Below are 19030 nucleotides of genomic sequence, written 5' to 3'. Positions count from 1 at the left end.
GGGGCAGCTATGGGGCAGCTATGGGGCAGTTATGGGGCAGCTATGGGGCAGCTATGGGGCAGTTATGGGGCAGCTATGGGGCAGCTATGGGGCAGTTATAGGGCAGTTATAGGGCAGTTATGGGGCAGCTATGGGGCAGTTATGGGGCAGTTATAGGGCAGCTATGGGGCAGCTATGGGGCAGTTATGGGGCAGCTATGGGGCAGCTATGGGGCAGCTATGGGGCAGTTATGGGGCAGCTATGGGGCAGCAATGGGGCAGTTATGGGGCAGCTATGGGGCAGTTATGGGGCAGTTATGGGGCAGTTATGGGGCAGCTATGGGGCAGCAATGGGGCAGTTATGGGGCAGCTATGGGGCAGCTATGGGGCAGTTATGGGGCAGTTATGGGGCAGCTATGGGGCAGTTATGGGGCAGTTATGGGGCAGTTATGGGGCAGCTATGGGGCAGCAATGGGGCAGTTATGGGGCAGCTATAGGGCAGCTATGGGGCAGCTATGGGGCAGCTATGGGGTGGTTATGGGGCAGTGCTCACAGCTGGTCCTGGTGGTCCTGGGGGTCCCTCGTTGCCTTTGAGTCCAACGCCGCCCTATGGGGAAATGTGGGGTGAGCCCCATAAGTGTGGGGTGAAGGGGGGGGGTAGGGGGGTATATGGGGGGAAATAAGGGGGAAATGGGGGGAAATAAGGGGGAAATGGGGTGGATATGGGGGAAATAGGGGGAAATAGGGGGAAATGGGGCCAAAATGGGGCTAAAATGGGGGAAATAGGGGGGAAGTGGGTCCAAAATGGGGGTAAATAGGGGAAATAGGGGGAAATGGGGGGGAAGTGGGGGGGAAATGGGGCTAAAATGGGGGAAATAAGGGGGAAATAGGGGGAAATGGGGAGGAAATGGGGAGGAAATGGGGAGGAAATAGGGGGAAATAGGGGGAAATAGGGGGAAATAGGGGGAAAATGGGGTGGAAATGGGGTTAAAATGGGGGGAAATGGGGCTAAAATGGGGGAAATAGGGGGGAAATGAAGGGGAAATGGGTCAAAAATGGGGGAAATAGGGGAAATAGGGGGAAATGGGGGGGAAGTGGGGTGGAAATGGGGCCAAAATGGGGTAAATAGGGGGAAATGGGGTGGAAATGGGGCTAAAATGGGGGAAATAGGGGGGAAATGGGGTGGAAATGGGGCTAAAATGGGGGAAATAGGGGAAATGGGGTGGAAATGGGGCTAAAATGGAGGAAATAGGGGGGAAATGGGGTTAAAATGGGGGAAATAGGGGGGAAATGGGGGGAAATAAGGGGGAAATGGGGCTAAAATGGGGGAAATAGGGGGGGAAATAGGGGGAAATGGGGGGGAAGTGGGGCTAAAATGGGGGAAATAGGGGGGAAATGGGGTGGAAATAAGGGGGAAGTGGGGGGGAAATGGGGCTAAAATGGGGGAAATAGGGGGGAAATGGGGTGGAAATGGGGCTAAAATGGGGGAAACAGGGGAAATAGGGGGAAATAGGGTGGAAATGGGGCTAAAATGGGGGGAAATGGGGTGGAAATGGGGCTAAAATGGAGGAAATAGGGGGGAAATGGGGCCAAAATGGGGGAAGTGGGGGGGAAATAGGGGGAAATAGGGGGGAAATGGGGGGGAAATGGGGGAAATAGGGGGAAATGGGGCCAAAATGGGGGAAATAGGGGGGAAATGGGGGGGAAGTGGGGTGGAAATGGGGCTAAAATGGGGGAAATAGGGGGGGAAGTGGGTCCAAAATGGGGGTAAATAGGGGAAATAGGGGGAAATGGGGGGGAAGTGGGGGGGAAATGGGGCTAAAATGGGGGAAATAGGGGGAAATGGGGGGGAAATGGGGTGGAAATGGGGCTAAAATGGGGGAAATAGGGGGAAATTGGGCCAAAATGGGGGAAGTTGGGGGGGAAATAGGGGGAAATAGGGGGGAAGTGGGGTGGAAATGGGGCTAAAATGGGGGAAATAGGGGGGAAATGGGGCTAAAATGGGGGAAATGGGGCTAAAATGGGGGAAATAGGGGGGAAATGGGGGGAAATAGGGGGAAAATAGGGGGGAAATGGGGGGAAATGGGGTGAAAATGGGGCAGATATGGGGAAATAGGGGAAATGGGGTGGAAATGGGGCACATATGGGGGAAATGGGGGGAAATAGGGGGAAATGGGGCAGATATGGGGGAAATAGGGGGGAAATGGGGAGGAAATGGGGTGGATATGAAGGAAAAAGGGGAAATGGGGGGGAAGTGGGGAGGAAATAGGGGAAAATGGGGGGAAATGGGGGGAAATGGGGTGGAAATGGGGGAAGTGGGGGAGAAATAGGGGGAAATAGGGGGGAAGTGGGGTGGAAATGGGGCTAAAATGGGGGGAAATAAGGGGGAAATGGGGTGGAAATAAGGGGGAAATGGGGTGGAAATGGGGCTAAAATGGGGGAAATGGGGTGGAAATGGGGGGAAATGGGGCTAAAATGGGGGAAATAGGGGGAAATAAGGGGGAAATGGGGGGAAATGGGGGAAATAGGGGGAAATGGGGGGGAAGTGGGGTGGAAATGGGGCTAAAATGGGGTAGATAGGGGAAATAGGGGGGAAGTGGGGTGGAAATGGGGGAGATGGGGAAATAGGGGGGAAATGGGGGGGAAATGGGGCTAAAATGGGGGAAATAGGGGGAAATGGGTCCAAAATGGGGGTAAATAGGGGAAATAGGGGGAAATGGGGTGGAAATGGGGTGGATATGGGGCAGCTATAGGGCAGCTATAGGGCCAAAATGGGGGAAATAGGGGGGAAATGGGGCCAAAATGGGGGAAATAGGGGAAATAGGGGGAAATGGGGTGGAAATGGGGTGGATATGGGGCAGATATAGGGCAGCTATGGGGCAGCTATGGGGCAGCTATAGGGCAGCTATAGGGCAGCTATAGGGCAGTTATAGGGCAGCTATGGGGCAGTTATAGGGCAGTTATAGGGCAGCTATGGGGCAGTTATAGGGCAGCTATGGGGCAGATATAGGGCAGCTATGGGGCAGCTATGGGGCAGATATAGGGCAGCTATAGGGCAGCTATGGGGCAGCTATAGGGCAGCTATGGGGCAGCTATGGGGCAGCTATAGGGCAGCTATGGGGCAGCTATAGGGCAGCTATAGGGCAGCTATGGGGCAGCTATAGGGCAGTTATAGGGCATCTATGGGGCAGATATAGGGCAGATATAGGGCAGCTATGGGGCAGCTATGGGGCAGCTATGGGGCATATATAGGGCAGCTATGGGGCAGATATAGGGCAGCTATAGGGCAGCTATGGGGCAGATATAGGGCAGCTATGGGGCAGCTATAGGGCAGCTATAGGGCAGCTATGGGGCCGATATAGGGCAGATATAGGGCAGCTATGGGGCAGTTATAGGGCAGCTATGGGGCAGCTATAGGGCAGCTATGGGGCAGCTATAGGGCAGCTATGGGGCAGCTATGGGGCAGCTATGGGGCAGCTATAGGGCAGCTATAGGGCAGCTATGGGGCAGCTATAGGGCAGCTATAGGGCAGCTATGGGGCAGCTATGGGGCAGCTATAGGGCAGATATAGGGCAGCTATAGGGCAGCTATGGGGCAGCTATAGGGCAGCTATGGGGCCGATATAGGGCAGCTATAGGGCAGCTATGGGGCAGCTATAGGGCAGCTATGGGGCAGATATAGGGCAGCTATGGGGCAGCTATAGGGCAGCTATGGGGCAGATATAGGGCAGCTATGGGGCAGCTATAGGGCAGCTATGGGGCAGCTATGGGGCAGCTATGGGGCAGCTATAGGGCAGCTATGGGGCAGCTATGGGGCAGCTATGGGGCAGCTATAGGGCAGCTATGGGGCAGCTATGGGGCAGCACTGACCGCAGTCCCGGGCAGCCCCCTCTCTCCTGGGAAGCCCCTGAGTCCTGCGGGTCCGTCCTTCCCTGGGGGTCCGGGGGGTCCGGGGTCACCCTATAGGGGACAAAGGGGGGATGGGACCCCAAATACCCCCCCCACCCCATACACAGACCCCATAGGACCCCATATACCCCCCCACCCCATACACAGACCCCATAGGATCCCATATACCCCCCCATTAAGGTTTATGAGGTCGCCCCCCTCCCCCCCCATTAAGGCTTATAGGGTCATTCCCCCCATTAAGGTTTATGGGGTCGTTCCCACCCCATAAGTGTTATAGGGTCCCCTACTAATACTTATAGGGTCCCCCCCCAATAAAGGTTATAGGGTCTGTCCCCCCCCGCCATTAATACTTATAGGGTCCCCTATTAATCCTATAGGGTCCCCCCCCCATTAAGGTTTATGGGGTCGCCCCCCCACCCCATAAGGGTTATAGGGTCGCCCCCCCATTAATCCTTATAGGGTCCCCCATTAATACTTATAGGGTCCCCCCCCATTAAGGTTTATGGGGTCGCCCCCCCACCCCATAAGTGTTATAGGGTCCCCCATTAATCCTTATAGGGTCCCCCCCCCCATTAATCCTTATAGGGTCCCCCATTGATCCCTATAGGGTCCCCTATTAATCCCTATAGGGTCGCCCCCCCTATTAATCCTTATAGGGTCCCCCCCCCATTAATCCCTATAGGGTCCCCCCCCCTATTAATCCCTATAGGGTCCCCCATTAATCCCTATAGGGTCCCCTATTAATCCCTATAGGGTCGCCCCACCCCATTAATCCCTATAGGGTCCCCTATTAATCCCTATAGGGTCCCCCATTAATCCCTATAGGGTCCCCCATTAATCCCTATAGGGTCGCCCCCCCCATTAAGGTTTATGGGGTCGCCCCCCCCCCCCATTAATCCCTATAGGGTCCCCTATTAATCCCTATAGGGTCCTCTATTAATCCCTATAGGGTCCCCCATTAATCCTTATAGGGTCCCCTATTAGTCCTTATAGGGTCCCCCATTAATCCCTATAGGGTCGCCCCCCCCTCACCTTGGTTCCCTCTTTTCCTGTGGCTCCGGACAGTCCTTGTTCCCCGGGGGGGCCGGGGGGGCCGGGATGACCCCGTTCCCCCATAGGGCCGGACTCACCCGATGGACCCTATAAGTTAAAGGGGGGGGTCAGGGGGGTCCTATAGGGCTGGGGCCCTATATAGGGCTCTATGGGCCCATATAGGCCTCTATGGGGCCTATAGGGCTGTGGACCCCCCCATATAATGGCCTCTATGGGGCCTATAGGGCTGTGGACCCCCCATATAGAGACCTATATGGGGTGGGGGGGTCCTATAGGGCTGTGGACCCCCCCATATAATGGCCTCTATGGGGTGGGGGGGGTTATATAGGGCTAGGGGACCCTATAGGACCCCTATAGGACCCTATAGGACCCCCCCCCTACCCCCCAAGAGTCCTATGTCCCATATAGGGACTGCTATGGGGTGGGGGGGTCCTATAGGGCCGTGGACCCCCCCATATAGGGCTCTATGGGCCCATATAGGCCTCTATGGGGCCTATAGGGTTAGGGACCACCCCATATAATGGCCTCTATGGGGTGGGGGGGTCATATAGGGCCGTGGACCCCCCATATAATGGCCTCTATGGGGTGGGGGGGTCATATAGGGCTGTGGACCCCCCCATATAATGGCCTCTATGGGGTGGGGGGGGTTATATAGGGCCAAGAGTCCTATGTCCCATATAGGGACTGCTATGGGGTCAGGGGGGTCCTATAGGGCCGTGGACCCCCCCATATAGGGCTCTATGGGCCCATATAGGGCTCTATGGGGCCTATAGGGTTAGGGACCACCCCATATAATGGCTTCTATGGGGTGGGGGGGGTCATATAGGGCTCTGGACCCCCCCATATAGGCCTCTATGGGGCCTATAGGGCTGTGGATCCCCCATATAATGGCCTCTATGGGGTGGGGGGGTCATATAGGGCCGTGGACCCCCCCATATAGGGGTCATATAGGGCTGTGGACCCCCCCATATAATGGTCTCTATGGGGTGGGGGGGTCCTATAGGGCCGTGGACCCCCCCATATAATGGCCTCTATGGGGTGGGGGGGTCCTATAGGGCCGTGGACCCCCCCATATAGGCCTCTATGGGGCCTATAGGGCTGTGGATCCCCCATATAATGGCCTCTATGGGGTGGGGGGTCCTATAGGGCCGTGGACCCCCCCATATAGGCCTCTATGGGGCCTATAGGGCTGTGGACCCCCCATATAGAGACCTATATGGGGTGGGGGGGTCCTATAGGGCTGTGGACCCCCCCATATAATGGCCTCTATGGGGTGGGGGGGTCCTATAGGGCCGTGGACCCCCCCATATAGGGCTCTATGGGGTGGGGGGGTTATATAGGGATGTGGACCCCCCATATAATGGCCTCTATGGGGTGGGGGGGTCCTATAGGGCTGTGGACCACCCCATAGAATGGCCTCTATGGGGTGGGGGGGGTCCTATAGGGCCGTGGACCCCCCCATATAGGCCTCTATGGGGCCTATAGGGTTAGGGACCCCCCCATATAATGGCCTCTATGGGGTGGGGGGGGTTATATAGGGCTAGGGACCCCCCCCATATAATGGCCTCTATGGGGTGGGGGGGTCCTATAGGGCTGGGGACCCCCCCATATAGGCCTCTATGGGGCTTATAGGGCTGTGGACCCCCCCATATAATGGCCTCTATGGGGTGGGGGGGGTCATATAGGGCTGTGGACCCCCCCATATAATGGCCTCTATGGGGTGGGGGGGGTCATATAGGGTTGTGGACCACCCCATATAGAGACCTCTATGGGGTGGGGGGGTCCTATAGGGCCGTGGACCCCCCATACAATGGTCTCTATGGGGTGGGGGGGGGTCATATAGGGCTAGGGACCCCCCCCATATAATGGCCTCTATGGGGTGGGGGGGTCATATAGGGCTCTATGGGCCCATATAGGCCTCTATGGGGTGGGGGGGGTCATATAGGGCCGTGGACCCCCCCATATAGGGCTCTATGGGGCCTATAGGGCTAGGGACCACCCCATATAATGGCCTCTATGGGGTGGGGGGGTCCTATAGGGCTGTGGACCCCCCCATATAATGGCCTCTATGGGGTGGGGGGGGTCATATAGGGTTGTGGACCACCCCATATAGAGACCTCTATGGGGTGGGGGGGTCCTATAGGGCCGTGGACCCCCCATACAATGGTCTCTATGGGGTGGGGGGGGGTCATATAGGGCTAGGGACCCCCCCCATATAATGGCCTCTATGGGGTGGGGGGGTCATATAGGGCTCTATGGGCCCATATAGGCCTCTATGGGGTGGGGGGGGTCATATAGGGCCGTGGACCCCCCCATATAGGCCTCTATGGGGCCTATAGGGCTGTGGACCCCCCATATAATGGCCTCTATGGGGTGGGGGGGGTCATATAGGGCCGTGGACCCCCCCCATATAGGGCTCTATGGGCCCATATAGGGCTCTATGGGGCCTATAGGGCTAGGGACCACCCCATATAATGGCCTCTATGGGGTGGGGGGGGTCATATAGGGCTGTGGATCCCCCCCCCATTTTGGGGTCCCCTATGGGGCAGCCCTATAGGGTTATGGATCCCCCCACCCCCCATTTGGGGTCCCCTATGGGGCAGCCCTATAGGGCTATGGATCCCCCCCCCCATTTAGGGTCCCCTATAGGGCTGTGTTTCCCTCCCCCCCCATTTGGGGTCCCCTATGGGGCAGCCCTATAGGGCTATGGATCCCCCCCCATTTGGGTTCCCCTATAGGGCTATGGATCCCCCCACCCCATTTGGGGTCCCCTATGGGGCAGCCCTATAGGGCTATGGATCCCCCCCCCCATTTGGGGTCCCCTATGGGGCAGCCCTATAGGGCTATGGATCCCCCCCCCATTTAAGGGTCCCCTATGGGGCAGCCCTATAGGGCTATGGATCCCCCCCCCCCATTTGGGGTCCCCTATAGGGCTATGGATCCCCCCCCCCCTATTTGGGGTCCCCTATGGGGCTATGGATCCCCCCCCCATTTGGGGTCCCCTATGGGGCAACCCTATAGGGCTATGGATCCCCCCCCCCCCCATTTGGGGTCCCCTATAGGGCTATGGATCCCCCCCCCCCATTTGGGGTCCCCTATGGGGCAGCCCTATAGGGCTATGGATCCCCCACCCCATTTAGGGTCCCCTATGGGGCAGCCCTATAGGGCTATGGATCCCCCCACCCCATTTGGGGTCCCCTATAGGGCTATGGATCCCCCCCCCATTTAGGGTCCCCTATGGGGCAGCCCTATAGGGCTATGGATCCCCCCCCCCCCCATTTGGGGTCCCCTATGGGGCAGCCCTATAGGGCTATGGATCCCCCCCCCATTTGGGGTCCCCTATGGGGCAGCCCTATAGGGCTATGGATCCCCCACCCCATTTAGGGTCCCCTATAGGGCTATGGATCCCCCCCCCATTTGGGGTCCCCTATGGGGCAGCCCTATAGGGCTATGGATCCCCCCCCCATTTGGGGTCCCCTATAGGGCTATGGATCCCCCCCCCCCATTTGGGGTCCCCTATGGGGCAGCCCTATAGGGCTATGGATCCCCCCCCCCCATTTAGGGTCCCCTATAGGGCAGCCCTATGGGGCTATGGATCCCCCCCCCCATTTGGGGTCCCCTATGGGGCAGCCCTATAGGGCTATGGATCCCCCACCCCATTTAGGGTCCCCTATAGGGCTATGGATCCCCCCCCCATTTGGGGTCCCCTATGGGGCTATGGATCCCCCCCCCCCATTTAGGGTCCCCTATAGGGCTATGGATCCCCCCCCCCATTTAGGGTCCCCTATAGGGCAGCCCTATAGGGCTATGGATCCCCCCCCCCCATTTGGGGTCCCCTATGGGGCAGCCCTATAGGGCTATGGATCCCCCCCCCCATTTGGGGTCCCCTATAGGGCTATGGATCCCCCCCCCATTTAGGGTCCCCTATGGGGCAGCCCTATAGGGCTATGGATCCCCCCCCCCCATTTGGGGTCCCCTATAGGGCTATGGATCCCCCCCCCATTTAGGGTCCCCTATGGGGCAGCCCTATAGGGTTATGGATCCCCCCCCATTTGGGGTCCCCTATGGGGCAGCCCTATAGGGCTATGGATCCCCCCCCATTTAGGGTCCCCTATGGGGCAGCCCTATAGGGCTATGGATCCCCCCACCCCATTTAGGGTCCCCTATAGGGCTATGGATCCTCCCCCCCCCATTTGGGGTCCCCTATGGGGCAGCCCTATAGGGCTATGGATCCCCCCCCCCATTTAGGGTCCCCTATAGGGCAGCCCTATAGGGCTATGGATCCCCCCCCCCCATTTGGGGTCCCCTATGGGGCAGCCCTATAGGGCTATGGATCACCCCCCCCCCATTTGGGGTCCCCTATGGGGCAGCCCTATAGGGCTATGGATCCCCCCCCCCCCATTTGGGGTCCCCTATGGGGCAGCCCTATAGGGCTATGGATCCCCCCCCCCCCCATTTTAGGGTCCCCTATGGGGCAGCCCTATAGGGCTATGGATCCCCCCCATTTGGGGTCCCCTATGGGGCAGTGCTCACCTGTGGCCCTACAACTCCAGGGGGGCCAGGGGGTCCCGTTTTGCCTTGGAAACCCTATAAGGGAAAAAGGGAGAGGGGCAATGGGGCAGTTATGGGGTATATATGGGGTATCTATGGGGCAGCTATGGGGTATCTATGGGGCAGCTATGGGGTATCTATGGGGTTCCTATGGGGTATCAATGGTGTCCCTATGGGGTATTTATGGGGTATCTATGGGGCAGCTATGGGGTATCTATGGGGTCCCTATGGGGTATCTATGGGGTATCTATGGGGCAGCTATGGGGTATCAATGGGGTACCTATGGGGTTCCTATGGGGTATCAATGGTGTCCCTATGGGGTATTTATGGGGTATCTATGGGGCAGCTATGGGGTATCTATGGGGTCCCTATGGGGTATCTATGGGGTATCTATGGGGCAGCTATGGGGCAGCTATGGGGTATCTATGGGGTATCTATGGGGCAGCTATGGGGAATCAATGGGGTCCCTATGGGGTCTCTATGGGATCCCTATGGAGTCTCTATGGGGTCCCTATGGGGTATCAATGGGGTCTTTATGGGGTATCTATGGGGCATCAATGGGGTCCCTATGGGGCATCAATGGGGTCTCTATGGGGTCAATATGGGGCAGCTATGGGGCATCTATGGAGCAGCTATGGGGTATCTATGGGGTCAATATGGGGCAGCTATTGGGTCCCTATGGGGCAGCTATGGGGCAGCTATGGGGTATCTATGGGGCAGCTATGGGGCAGCTATGGGGTATCTATGGGGCAGCTATGGGGCAGCTATGGGGTATCTATGGGGTCAATATGGGGCAGCTATTGGGTCCCTATGGGGTATCTATGGGGCAGCTATGGGGTATCTATGGGGTATCTATGGGGCAGTTATGGGGTCCCTATGGTGTCTCTATGGGGTCCCTATGGGGTCCCTATGGTGTCTCTATGGGGTCCCTATGGGGCATCTATGGGGTCCCTATGGGGCAGCTATAGGGTCTCTATGGGGCAGTTATGGGGTCCCTATGGGGTCTCTATGGACTCACCCCGTCTCCGCGCTGCCCGGGGTGTCCCGGCACTCCGTCCTTCCCGGGGGGTCCCTGAGTTGGGGGGGGGGGGGAGAGGGAGAGGGGGGCGTCAATCGGCAACAATCGGAAACAATCGGGGCCAATCGGGGTCATTCGGGGACAGTCGGAAACATTCGGGGTCATTCGGGGACATTCGGAACCAATCGGGGCCAATCGGGGTCATTCGGGGCCAATCGGGGTCATTCGGGGACAGTCGGAAATATTCGGGGTCATTCGGGGCCAATCGGAACCAATCGGAGCCATTCAGGACTAATCGGAACCAATCGGGGTCATTCGGGGCCAATCGGGGACATTCGGGAATAATCGGGGCCAATCGGAGACGATCGGAGCCATTCGGGAACGATCGGAACCAATCGGGGACAGTCGGGGCCAATCGGAAACGATCGGAGCCATTCGGGAACGATCGGAGACGATGGGGGAGGATCGGGGATGATCGGAACCAATCGGAACCAATCGGGGGAGGATCGGAACCAATCGGAACGGGATCGGAACCAATCGGAACCAATCGGGGGAGGATCGGAACCAATCGGAACCATTCGGGGATAATCGGAACCATTCGGGAGCGGTCGGGGTAACCCGAGGTCATTTAGGGCCATATAGGGCCGTGATGTGGGGCCATATGGGGCCATATGGGGCCATATAGGGCCATATGGGGCCATATGGGGCCATATAGGGCCATATGGGGCCATATAGGGTCAATACTCACCGGGGGTCCTTTGGGGCCGGGGAAGCCATTGGGGCCGGCAGGTCCGGGTAGACCCTATAGGGTGAGACACAGCACTTATGGGGCGCCCCATATCCCTATGGGACACCACGTGTCCTTATGGGGTCACCCCATACCCCTATAGGATCTCGGCCCTATAGGGTCACCCCATACCCCCTATAGGGTCGCCCATACCCCCTATAGGGTCACCCCATATCCCCTATAGGATCCCTGCCCTATAGGATCACCCATACCCCTTATAGGGTCACCCTATATCCCCTATAGGATCTCGGCCCTATAGGATCACCCACCCCATATTCCCTATGGGGTCACCCCCACCCCTATAGGATCCCGGCCCTATAGGGTCACCCCATAACCCCTATAGGGTCACCCACCCTATAGGATCCTGGCCCTATAGGGTCACCCCATACCCCCTATAGGGTCACCCACCCTATAGGATCCCAGCCCTATAGGGTCACCCCATAACCCCTATAGGGTCACCCCATAACCCCTATAGGGTCACCCACCCCATATGATCCCGGCCCTATAGGGTCACCCCATAACCCCTATAGGGTCACCCACCCTATAGGATCCTGGCCCTATAGGGTCACCCCATAACCCCTATAGGGTCACCCACCCTATAGGATCCTGGCCCTATAGGGCCACCCCATAACCCCTATAGGGTCCCCCCACCCCATATGATCCCAGCCCTATAGGGTCACCCCATACCCCCTATAGGGTCACCCCATAACCCCTATAGGGTCCCCCCACCCCTATAGGATCCCGGCCCTATAGGGTCACCCCATAACCCCTATAGGGTCACCCACCCTATAGGATCCCGGCCCTATAGGGTCACCCCATAACCCCTATAGGGTCCCCCACCCCATATGATCCCGGCCCTATAGGGTCACCCCATAACCCCTATAGGGTCACCCCACCCCATATGATCCCAGCCCTATAGGGTCCCCCCACCCTATAGGATCCCAGCCCTATAGGGTCACCCCATAACCCCTATAGGGTCCCCCCACCCTATAGGATCCTGGCCCTATAGGGTCACCCCATAACCCCTATAGGGTCACCCCATAACCCCTATAGGGTCACCCACCCTATATGATCCCGGCCCTATAGGGTCACCCCATAACCCCTATAGGGTCACCCCATAACCCCTATAGGGTCACCCACCCCTATAGGATCCTGGCCCTATAGGGTCACCCCATAACCCCTATAGGGTCACCCCATAACCCCTATAGGGTCACCCACCCCTATAGGATCCTGGCCCTATAGGGTCACCCCATAACCCCTATAGGGTCACCCCATAACCCCTATAGGGTCACCCCATACCCCCTATAGGGTCACCCCATAACCCCTATATGGCCGCCCCATTGCTCTCACCCTCTCTCCTGTGGGTCCATGTGGTCCATCGCTGCCCGACGTGCCCTATAGGATCAAAGGGGGATGGAGGGGACCCCAGAAACCCCATAATCCCATAAACCCCATAACCACAATCACCCCATAACCCCATAAACCCCATAAACCCCATAACCATAATCACCCCATAACCATAATCACCCCATAAACCCATAACCACAATCACCCCATAACCCAATCACCCCATAACCTGACCCCATAAATCACCCCATAACCCATAACCTGACCCCATAACCCCATAAACCCCATAACCCCATAACCACAATCACCCCATAACCCCATAAATCACCCCATAACCCATAACCTGACCCCATAACCCCATAAATCACCCCATAACCTGACCCCATAACCCTATAACCTGACCCCATAAATCACCCCATAACCTGACCCCATAACCCCATAAATAACCCTATAACCCCATAACCTGACCCCATAACTCACCCCATAACCTGACCCCATAACCTGACCCCATAACCCCATAACCCCATAACCCCATAACCCCATAACCTGACCCCATAACCCCATAACCCCATAACCCTATAACCCCATAACCCCATAACCTGACCCCATAACCCCATAACCCCATAACCCTATAACCCCATAACCTGACCCCATAACTCACCCCATAACCTGACCCCATAACCTGACCCCATAACCCTATAACCCCATAACCCCATAACCCTATAACCTAACCCCATAACCCCATAAATCACCCCATAACCCCATAACCTAACCCCATAACCCCATAAATCACCCCATAACCCCATAACCTGACCCCATAACCCACCCCATAACTCACCCCATAACCTGACCCCATAACTCACCCCATAACCTGACCCCATAACTCACCCCATAACTCACCCCATAACTCACCCCATAACCTGACCCCATAATTCACCCCATAACCTGACCCCATAACCCCATAAATCACCCCATAACCTGACCCCATAACTCACCCTATAACCTGACCCCATAATTCACCCCATAACCTGACCCCATAACCCATAACCTGACCCCATAACCCCATAAACCCCATAACCCCATAACCCCATAACCACAATCACCCCATAACCCCATAAATCACCCCATAACCCCATAACCTTACCCCATAAATCACCCCATAACCTGACCCCATAACCTGACCCCATAAATCACCCCATAACCTGACCCCATAACTCACCCCATAACCCCATAACCTGACCCCATAACTCACCCCATAACCCTATAACCCCATAACTCACCCCATAACCCCATAACCTGACCCCATAACCCCATAACCCCATAAATCACCCCATAACCCCATAACCCTATAACCTGACCCTATAACCTGACCCCATAACCCTATAACCTGACCCTATAAGCTGACCCCATAACTCACCTTGGCTCCTGATTTGCCGGTGGCTCCTCGCGGACCCCGCTGACCCCGAGGACCCTATAGGGGATTAATGGGATTAATTCATTAATGGGGTTATAGGGTTATGGGGTTATGGGATTGGGGTTATAGGATTATGGGGGTTATAGGATTATGGGGTTATAGGATTATAGGATTATGGGGGTTATAGGATTATGGGATTATGGGGGTTATAGGATTATGGGGTTATAGGATTATGGGGTTATAGGATTATGGGGGTTATAGGGTTATCGGGTCATAGGATTATGGGGATTATGGGGTTATGGGGTTATGGGATTATGGGGTTATAGGATTATGGGATTATGGGGGTTATAGGATTATGGGGTTATGGGATTATGGGGGTTATAGGATTATGGGATTATGGGGTTATGGGGGTTATAGGATTATGGGGGTTATAGGATTATGGGGTTATGGGGGTTATGGGATTATGGGGGTTATAGGATTATGGGATTATGGGGTTATAGGATTATGGGATTATGGGGTTATAGGATTATGGGGGTTATAGGATTATGGGGGTTATAGGATTATGGGATTATGGGGTTATAGGATTATGGGGTTATGGGGTTATGGGATTATGGGGGTTATAGGATTATGGGGGTTATAGGATTATGGGATTATGGGGGTTATGGGATTGGGGTTATGGGATTGGGGTTATGGGATTGGGGTTATAGGGTTATGGGGTTATAGGGTTATGGGGGTTATAGGATTATGGGGGTTATAGGATTATGGGGTTATGGGATTATGGGGTTATAGGATTATGGGGTTATAGGATTATGGGGTTATGGGGGTTATAGGATTATGGGGGTTATGGGGGTTATAGGGTTATGGGGTTATAGGGTTATGGGATTATGGGGGTTATGGGGTTATAGGGTTATGGGGGTTATGGGGGTTATAGGGTTATAGGATTGGGGTTATGGGATGGGGTTATAGGGTTATGGGATTGGGGTTATAGGATTATGGGATTGGGGTTATGGGATTATGGGGTTATAGGATTATAGGATTATGGGGGTTATAGGGTTATGGGGGTTATAGGATTATGGGGGTTATGGGGGTTATAGGGTTATGGGGTTATAGGGTTATGGGATTATGGGGGTTATGGGGTTATAGGGTTATGGGGGTTATGGGGGTTATAGGGTTATAGGATTGGGGTTATAGGATTATGGGGTTATGGGATTATGGGGGTTATAGGATTATGGGATTATGGGGGTTATAGGATTATGGGGGTTATAGGATTATGGGATTATGGGGGTTATAGGATTATGGGGGTTATAGGATTATGGGGTTATGGGGTTATAGGGTTATGGGGGTTATAGGATTATGGGGTTATGGGGGTTATAGGGTTATGGGATTGGGGTTATGGGACTGGGATTATGGGATTGATATTATAGGGCTATGGAATGGGGATTATGGGGTTATGGGGTTATGGGGTTATAGGATTATGGGGTTATGGGGGTTATAGGATTATGGGGTTATGGGGTTATGGGATTATGGGATTATGGGATTATGGGGGTTATAGGATTATGGGATTATGGGGTTATAGGGTTATGGGATTATGGGGGTTATGGGGGTTATAGGATTATGGGGGTTATAGGATTATGGGATTGGGATTATGGGATTATGGGGTTATGGGATTATGGGGGTTATAGGATTATGGGATTATGGGGGTTATGGGACTATGGGATTATGGGGGTTATGGGATTATGGGATTATGGGGTTATGGGGTTATAGGATTATGGGGTTATAGGATTATGGGGGTTATAGGATTATGGGGTTATGGGGTTATAGGATTATGGGGTTATAGGATTATGGGGTTATGGGGTTATAGGATTATGGGATTATGGGGGTTATGGGGTTATGGGATTAACTCACCGTGGGGCCGCGCTCACCCCTGGGTCCCGACTTCCCCGACAAACCCTATAGGACAGAGCAGCAATGACCCATAGCGCCCCATAGCCACCCCATAGCGACCCATAGAGTCCCATAGCGCCCCATAGGGCCCCATAGCACCCCATAGCAACCCCATAGCGCCCTATAGGGTCCCATAGCACCCCATAGGGCCCCATAGCGACCCCATAGCGCCCCATAGGGCCCCATAGCGACCCCATAGCACCCCATACGGCCCTATAGCACCCCATAGGGTCCCATAGAGCCCCATAGCGACCCATAGCGACCCCATAGCACCCCATAGCGCCCCATAGCACCCCATAGCGCCCCATAGCACCCCATAGCATCCCATAGGGCCCCATAGCGACCCCATAGCGACCCCATAGGGCCCCATAGCACCCCATAGGGCCCCATAGCACCCCATACGGCCCTATAGCACCCCACAGGGCCCCATAGCAACCCCATAGCACCCCATAGCATCCCATAGGGCCCCATAGCGACCCCATAGGGCCCCATAGCACCCCATAGGGCCCCATAGCGACCCCATAGCGCCCCATAGCACCCCATAGCGCCCCAGAGGGCCCCATAGCACCCCATAGGGCCCCATAGCAACCGCATAGCGCCCCATAGCACCCCATAGGGCCCCATAGCGACCCCATAGGGCCCCATAGTACCCCATAGGGCCCCATAGCACCCCACAGCACCCCATAGCGCCCCATAGCACCCCATAGGGCCCCATAGCACCCCATAGTGCCCCATAGCAAACCCATAGGGCCCCATAGCGACCCATAGTGCCCCATAGCACCGCATAGGGCCCCATAGCGACCCCATAGCGACCCCATAGGGCCCCATAGTGACCCCATAGCACCCCATAGCACCCTATAGCACCCCATAGCACCCCATAGCACCCCATAGTGCCCCATAGCACCCCATAGGGCCCCATAGCACCCCATAGGTCCCACCCCATAGCTCACCCCATAGCAGTTCATGGCCCCATAGCACCCACCCTATAGCCCACCCCATAGCCCAACCCATAGCCCACCCTATAGCACCCACCCCATAGCCCACCCCATAGCCCACCCCATAGCCCACCCTATAGCCCACCCTATAGCCCACCCCATAGCCCACCCCATAGCCCACCCCATAGCGCCCACCCCATAGCACCCACCCTATAGCACCCACCCCATAGCCCACCCCATAGCCCACCCCATAGCCCACCCTATAGCCCCCACCCCATAGCCCACCCCATAGCGGTCCATGGCCCTATAGCAGTAACCCCATAGCCCACCCCATATCCCACCCCATAGCCCACCCCATAGCCCACCCCATAGCCCACCCCATAGCACCCACCCCATAGCCCACCCCATAGCCCACCCCATAGCCCACCCTATAGCCCACCCTATAGCACCCACCCCATATCCCACCCCATAGCCCACCCTATAGCCAACCCCATAGCCCACCCTATAGCCCACCCCATAGCCCACCCTATAGCCCACCCCATATCACCCACCCCATAGCCCACCCTATAGCCCACCCTATAGCCCACCCTATAGCCCACCCCATAGCACCCACCCCATAGCCCACCCCATATCACCCACCCCATAGCCCACCCTATAGCCAACCCCATAGCCCACCCCATAGCCCACCCTATAGCCCACCCCATAGCCGTCCATGGCCCTATAGCAGTAACCCCATAGCCCACCCCATAGCCCACCCCGTAGCCCACCTTATAGCCCACCCCATATCCCACCCCATAGCCCACCCTATAGCCCACCCCATAGCCCACCCTATAGCATCCACCCCATAGCCCACCCTATAGCACCCACCCCATAGCCCACCCTATAGCCCACCCCATAGCACCCACCCCATAGCACCCACCCCATAGCCCACCCTATAGCACCCACCCCATAGCCCACCCTATAGCACCCACCCTATAGCCCCCACCCTATAGCCCACCCTATAGCACCCACCCCATAGCCCACCCCATAGCCCACCCTATAGCACCCACCCCATAGCCCACCCCATAGCCCACACCATAGCACCCACCCCATAGCCAACCCCATAGCATCCACCCCATAGCCCACCCCATAGCCCACCCCATAGCGGTCCATGGCCCTATAGCAGTAACCCCATAGCCCACCCCATAGCCCACCCCATAGCCCACCCCATATCCTTATAGGGTCACTCACCCTCATTCCCTTCTCACCATTGGTGCCTGGGAAGCCCGGGAACCCCTGAGAGCCCTATAGGGTCAGAATGGGTTATAGGGTCAGAATGGGTTATAGGGTCAGAATGGGTTATAGGGTCATAAGGGTTTTATAGGGTCAGAAGGGTTATAGGGTCAGAAGAGGGTTATGGGGTCAGAGGGGGTTATAGGGTCAGAGGGGGTTATGGGGTCAGAATGGGTTATAGGGTCAGAAGGGTTTTATAGGGTCAGAGGGGGTTATAGGGTCAGAAGGGTTATGGGGTCATAAGGGGGTTATGGGGTCATAAGGGGGTTATGGGGTCAGAAGGGGGTTATGAGGTCAGAAGGGTTATGGGGTCAGAAGGGGGTTATGGGGTCAGAGGAGGGTTATAGGGTCATAAGGGGGTTATGGGGTCAGAAGGGGGTTATGGGGTCAGAAGGGTTATGGGGTCAGAAGGGTTATGGGGTCAGAGGGGGGTTATAGGGTCATAAGCGGGTTATAGGGTCAGAGGAGGTTATAGGGTCAGAAGGGGATTATGGGGTCAGAAGGGGGTTATGGGGTCAGAATGGGTTATAGGGTCAGAAGGGGGTTATAGGGTCAGAATGGGTTATAGGGTCAGAAGGGGGTTATGGGGTCAGAAGGGTTATGGGGTCAGAGGGGGTTATAGGGTCAGAAGGGTTATGGGGTCATAAGGGGGTTATAGGGTCAGAAGAGGGTTATGGGGTCAGAGGGGGTTATAGGGTCAGAAGGTTTATGGGGTCATAAAGGGGTTATAGGGTCAGAAGGATTATAGGGTCAGAAGGGTTTTATAGGGTCAGAAGGGTTATGGGGTCAGAAGAGGGTTATGGGGTCATAAAGGGGTTATGGG

The 19030-nt window shown here is 56.1% G+C and overlaps 1 protein-coding gene across 4 annotated transcripts in view; it reads right to left on the bottom strand.

The window, feature by feature from the left end:
- Nucleotides 1-433: 433 nt before the first annotated feature.
- LOC107307690 (uncharacterized) overlaps nt 434-19030 on the bottom strand; it is an 80693-nt gene continuing 62096 nt past the window's right edge. For all 4 annotated transcript variants that reach the window (XM_085535707.1, XM_085535705.1, XM_085535706.1 and 1 more), the window contains 10 exons: nt 18166-18219; nt 15962-16006; nt 14060-14113; nt 12646-12690; nt 11257-11310; nt 10509-10562; nt 9473-9526; nt 4919-5026; nt 3848-3937; nt 434-585 (listed from right to left, as the gene is read on the bottom strand). In XM_085535707.1, the coding sequence (XP_085391833.1) occupies nt 514-585; nt 3848-3937; nt 4919-5026; nt 9473-9526; nt 10509-10562; nt 11257-11310; nt 12646-12690; nt 14060-14113; nt 15962-16006; nt 18166-18219 (630 nt within the window). In that variant the 3' untranslated portion in view covers nt 434-513. The remainder of the gene's footprint in view (nt 586-3847; nt 3938-4918; nt 5027-9472; nt 9527-10508; nt 10563-11256; nt 11311-12645; nt 12691-14059; nt 14114-15961; nt 16007-18165; nt 18220-19030) is intronic.

The sequence above is a fragment of the Coturnix japonica genome, unplaced genomic scaffold (assembly GCF_054131305.1).
Source record: "Coturnix japonica strain WE unplaced genomic scaffold, WE-NBRP24 Scf157, whole genome shotgun sequence".
Lineage (NCBI taxonomy): Eukaryota > Metazoa > Chordata > Aves > Galliformes > Phasianidae > Coturnix > Coturnix japonica.
This window is presented reverse-complemented; position numbering and strand designations above follow the sequence as displayed.